Source organism: Emys orbicularis, chromosome 12 (genome assembly GCF_028017835.1).
Source record: "Emys orbicularis isolate rEmyOrb1 chromosome 12, rEmyOrb1.hap1, whole genome shotgun sequence".
NCBI lineage: Eukaryota > Metazoa > Chordata > Testudines > Emydidae > Emys > Emys orbicularis.
The window spans coordinates 45029006-45035005 of record NC_088694.1 but is presented as its reverse complement, the minus strand read 5'-3'; the positions used below and the strand labels follow the sequence as shown (position 1 = coordinate 45035005).

The 6000-nt window shown below is 42.3% G+C and overlaps 1 protein-coding gene across 1 annotated transcript in view; it reads right to left on the bottom strand.

The window, feature by feature from the left end:
* Positions 1–4132: 4132 nt before the first annotated feature.
* LOC135886300 (olfactory receptor 11A1-like) overlaps positions 4133–6000 on the bottom strand; it is a 33082-nt gene continuing 31214 nt past the window's right edge. Inside the window, exons 3-4 of the mRNA XM_065414112.1 lie at positions 5160–5321; positions 4133–4395 (exon numbers count right to left, since the gene is read on the bottom strand). Coding sequence (XP_065270184.1) covers positions 4133–4395; positions 5160–5321 — 425 coding nt within the window. The remainder of the gene's footprint in view (positions 4396–5159; positions 5322–6000) is intronic.

Here is a 6000-nt window from a genome sequence, read left to right as displayed (position 1 = left end):
CCAGTGGCACTAAAATAGCACATGGGCCCTTAATCCTGGAACTGTTAAAAGCCATACACCTGCCATCCGAGGTTGCCATCATCCATGTTCGGGCCCATCAGGAGGGAAATGATCCCACTGTCCGTGGGAACCGACTGGCTGATACAGCATCAAAAGCGGCCTGCTCTACTTAAACTACACCAGGAAACACACGGTGGAGCAGAGGCCATGGCAGCTACTGTGAATAGGCTTTGGTATGCCCCTGGGGTATTCCAAGAAGCCAAACAAGTTCTTTCCACCTGTGACATTTGTGCAAAATTCAATCCAAAGGGGGGAACCTAAAGGCCCCCCAAGAGCAAGGTTATGGGCACACAGGCCCTTTGAACGGCTCCAAATTGACTACTCGGAGATGCCCAAGTGACAAGTCTACAAGTACCTTCTTGTAATTGTATGCCAACTGACTGGCTGGACCGAAGCATTCCCAACTAGACGAGCAACTGCCTTGGAAGTGGGAAAAACCTTATTAAACCATGTCATTCCTAGGTTTGGCCCTCCTAGGTCTATTGACTCTGATCAAGGGACTCATTTCACTGCCCAGGTTATTCAACACATTGCTAAGGCCCTAGGTATTACCTGGCTTCTACATACTCCTTGGAGACCACCGTCGTCTGGACAAGTGGAAAGAATGAACCAAACTTTAAAACTTAAGCTCTCCAAATTGTGTGAACAGACTGGGTTAAAGTGGCTTCAGGCCCTACCTTTGGCCCTCCTGGCAGTTCGAACCGCCCCCAGGGGCTGCTTGGTCTCTCACCTTTTGAGCTTTTATTTGGCCGGCCATACACTGGATTTGCTGACCCAGAACCTGTGACCGATTTGGCCACCTGGGGGGACAAGGAGTTGACCAGATATGTTGTTTCCCTCCAAAACACTCTCATGTCTCTTCACAGGTATGCAGCTCAATTTCAGTCCCTACCTGCTAATGTACCTGCTCATCGGATCAAGCCAGGGGATTGGGTCTATGTAAAGGAGTGGAAGAACAAGCCTCTCCAACCCCGGTGGGCTGGCCCTTTCCAAGTTCTTCTTACCTCCCACACTGCAATTCGAGTAAGGGAACGGGATATCTGGATCCACCACACCCGGGTCAAGCTAGCCCCTAGGCCGGGGCCAGAAGCAGACAACACCGGACTTCAAGGAAGCCCCACCAGCTCTTCCCACCGCGACCCGGAAAAGCAAGAAGCAGATGACACCTGGAAAGCTGGACCTCTTGAGGGACTAAAACTTTTGTTCCTGCAAACAAAATCCTGAAACTTTATAATTATGGGTTCGCAAACGGTGCTGCGGTGGCTATTATTTTTAAGCTTGCCCCTTGTACAAGCCAACCTACACCCAGCAGCCAGACCCCTTCAGCAACTGGCCACATTGGGACACTTATCTGACTGCTGGTTGTGTCACCAAACTCGTTTTGAAGTAGGAATAGGATTGTGGGCTGTACCTGTAAACCTCTCTGAAGCACTCTCCCTACAGGTAGCGAGGAAAACTGAATGGTGGTGGGATGGGGAGTACCAGTCCGATAAGTATGGGAAAATGTCTAAAGTTTGGCATCATAGTTGAAAGGCTAGGGGGGTCCCCCTCTTCAAGATTCTCGGAATCGAATATAAGTTGGCCCTATGTTTCAAGGCTGCTGACGAAACCGGGAGGGAAATGGGTTACCTGCCCTTAGAAGCCTATAATCAAACCCTTTGGTTTAGTGTTAGAAATGGAACCTTTTACCCCTTAAAAGTTGCTGTAAACGCCCAGAAACCTCCCTGCCAGTTTCAAAAGGCCTATGTTGCAACATTGACAGGCGAACGTTATCGTGGGGGGGGATTCCTTCATTCCTTTATTCGTGGGCTTATTCCTGGGCTGGGAGTAGCAGAGCTGGAAAGGGCAGTAGTAAATATTTCTGCAGAGCTTAAAAAGGCATCTAATGCCTCCTTAAACGCTTTTCAAAAAGTTACAACAAGAAATCAATGAAATAGCAGAAGTAACGTTGCAAAATAAGCGTGTGTTAGATGCCATGAATGCTGAGGTGGGAGGGGCTTGTGCTTGCATTGGGAAAAAATGCTGTTTTTATATTAATCGCTCTGGCTTAATTGAAAAGGATTTGCAAGCTATTAAGAATGCTGCTGTTGTTTTTCATGCTGTAACTCTTAATCATACCTTTAGTTTTGAGGACCTCCTCCCAGACCTTGGGTCATGGTTTACAGGAATTTTCCGAAAAATTGTCAAGTGGATTATTTTCCTTCTTTTCTTTCTATGTGTTATTTGGGTAATGTTACAATGTGCAAGATGTTTGTGTAGTGCTGTTACTAAGGGCTCTGCTATCTGTGGGAAAACACAGTATCTTTCCCTCCAGCTTAATCGCAAATTGAACAACGGGCCTGACAATTTGGGTTTGTCAGGTCCGAAGGGGGGACTGTGATAGTCAGCAGCGACCCCCCCTTAACAGCTAGCAGCCTTTATGGCAACCGGCGGCCATTAGGGGGGGTCGCTGCTGACTATCACAGTCAGTGTCAGTCAATGTCCCATAGAAAAACTTGGAAACATATGAAGATGTCTGGTCACACATGAAACTATTGCATGCTTTTGCAGTTTAGTATATATTAGTCTCCGATACACATAGAGAGAGGGATGTGTAAGGAGATGGGTGGATAAATCCAGATGGCAAGAGTGAAGTATGGCTCACAGAGATATATACGTGTTTAAGGTGATAGATAGATCGATAGATCGATAGATAGAATGTATGGGGACAGGCCCTCTCAGAGGTCCAGAGAGGCCTGGGCCACATCCCCTAGCCATAATAAAAATTAAAAAATGATGACACAGGAAAACAAAATAAGGCACCAAAAAAAGAGGGAGACATAAATTTGAATATTTTTTTATGTATTTTTCTAGCCTTTTTCTGTGCAAATGCACTAATTATTGAGGAAAAACCTAGCTTTTGTGCAATGTCACAGTTGATATTAAGCATGGTGAGCCCATTCAAACGCTCTTGTCCCATACTTGAACTGTGATAGTTCTTTACCTGCTTCAAAACGTTGAAGGTGCATTCACCTGAAGCCACTGATGCATGCAAATTGACAAAAATACACAGTGCAATTGTGATATTAGGAAACACCCCAGAGAGTTCAAGTTCAAGTATTTCTTGAAGCAATTCCTTTGGCTTGCAATCCAATTTAAAGTTCATGGAATATATTTGTTTGAGGAAGATGACCTTGTCACTGAGATCTTTTGAGATTTCTTCATTGTACTGTTGCTGAAATTGTTCAGCTGCAGAAAGTAGATCTTTATTACTCAATCTGTTAAACTGGCAAAGAAACCCCCAAATAAGTCACAGTGACTCAAATCGGCGTGTATAGGGTGACCAGATTGCAAGTGTGAAAAATCAGGACAGGGGGTAAGGGGTAATAGTCGCCTATATAAGAAAATGACCCAAATATCGGGACTGTCCCTATAAAATAGGGACATCCGGTCACCCAAAACACTTAAGACCTGATTGAATAGAATCAATGATGACAAGGAAGACATTGATCCTATAATGCTGCTTGGCTTCAGATTCAGTAGGTAAGTTGCGATTGGTGGAGAACTCAGATGAAATGCCAATATTCTGTGCTACTAATTTGGACTCAGTCAGGTTCACATCTCATTGTTCACAAATCTGTTGAATGTCATTGATAAGACTTTCAAGTTATCCCTCTCAACATTAAGTGTAGTATTGCATGCTTCAATTACCAAATTAGTTTTGTGGATCATTGTAAGTAGCTTCATCCCCAAACAATGATATCAGAATGCATTCAAATTTAGACATGTGCTTCTGAATAGACTGAAGTTCAGTTCGAGCCTGGGCAGTGAGATTGAGAGATTCAAGCTCATTTAAAGCCTTTCTCACTGAATTCAAATGCTGCGCAACTGATTGAACACCATCAATCTGTGCAGACCATCTAGTTTTGGACATCCCATGGAGTGGAACAGGAAGATATTGCTTCATAATTTCCCGCCTTTGTGGACTGCTACTGAAGAGATTGCCAAAGTACGTAATTGCTTCCTTGCATGATTCAGCACAATCATGTATGTGGTTTAGTATGTGGTTTCCACAGCTGGAGAAAATACAGTTTTAATTATGCTCAAGCAGAACTGCTTGTACACCTTTGTACTTCCCAGCCATATTAGCTCCATTGTCATAGGCCTGACCAATGCAGACTTGAAAATCTAACTTAAAACGTTCTAGATTTGTTAGTACTTGAGCAGCAATTTCTTTTCCAGTTTTTCTTGTGAAATTATCAAACAAAATAAACTTTTCTTCAATTGAAAATTTTGAGCTGTCTACAATTTTAATATATCGAATAACCATAGTAGTCTCTTCCTTGTGAGAGCAATCTGGAGTGGCATCAACAATGATTGAAAAATACTTGGCATTTCTAGTCTGATCAAGAATTGTTGTTTGTATGAATGACCTATATAGCTCAATAGACTCGTTTTGTATGCGTGTGGAGAGATAATGGACTTGCATGTACTTTTGACTCTCTTGTGATTCTCAAACAGGTTTAACATGCTCTGATAAAAGTGGGTCATATTTGCTGAGGAGCTCAACTATGCCTAGAAAGTTTCCATTTGCACGATCACCAATACATTGACTAGAACCAAAGAAAGTCAATCCCCACTCAGAAAGAAAAAGGATGACATTCAGGATGCACTCAAGAAGTTTTTTCCAGTTATTAGTTTCTGAGGAGAGTTCAGTCAACTGAATTTTCAGCTGATGCTGCCCTATTGACTGATTTCCATGCAACATAGTTTTCTTTGTGTGATGTTGAACTCTCGTATGATGGTATTCAGTCTTTCAACTTCCTCCAACCTCTGTTGATGCTCCATCCTGATTGATCAGAGAGAACTGATGCATTTGCCACACTTTTTTTCAAAATGAAACAGGGTGCACAGTACAGAGATTGTTTTTCTGTACTCCAGCATAACCAGTCTCTTGTGCAGGTCTCACCATTTGGAAGAGTTTTTGTCAGCAGATGAGTAGGGAAAGCATGATTATCAGCATCTTGTGGAATGTTACTTGGAATTTCAAATTTGAAGAAAAGATTGCATTTGGGCAGCATTGCTCTTGTCAATAATTCCAATGTCAGTCACAGTCAAACCTGTAGTACTGATGAATTTCTCTTGCTGCATAAGATCTACATCTTCCTGTTGCTGTTGAGTTTCTTGATCGTAAACAGGATCTTCTGCTACATCTGATACTGTTGGCACATCCCCTTCTTGACTACTGTCCTCATGTTCAGCTCTTGGCATTGAAATATCACCTGTTTCAGATCATTATCTGTAGCATTGTTTGTAGGCTAAGGTGTGTTTTCCAGTGGTTTGAGAAATGAAGTTGTTGGCTTTGAGCTCTTAGCTGCTGCTTCACTCAGTTGTTTTCTCCATCTCTTGCTTGCACCACTTTCAAATCTCCTCTTCACAGTGATCATTCTGGTCAATATGTAGCCTATCCACACTTGAAATATTCTGCTGTAAATAAGTAGCTTATCTACACTTGAAATCTTCTAATGTAAACATGTACACAAATGCTGAATGGTACACAAATGCTGAAAAGACTTAAAACAAAGGAATACGAATTAAGAACACAAAATGAAACAGTCAGACAGGTTATTATCCTTATCACTGAATCAAAACTCAAGCACGCAAGGTATAATATAACAGGCTGAGCTGAAGACAAAGGAATGACATATATATATATATATATATTAAACACAGACACAGATACAGGCAGAGGGATAATGTCCAAAAATTTCAAACGTGTGTCCTCATGAAACTCACTGTACAAGATAGTCCTTACAAATTTTCACCTTGAATCTGGTCCTATAGACTACAAAAGCCTCTGATGATGGCCAAGCTACCAACCAAGGGCTCAACCAACCAACCAGTCACCTCTTTTAGCTACCATATGAAGATAATAATGAGGAATTCTCACACATAAATAAT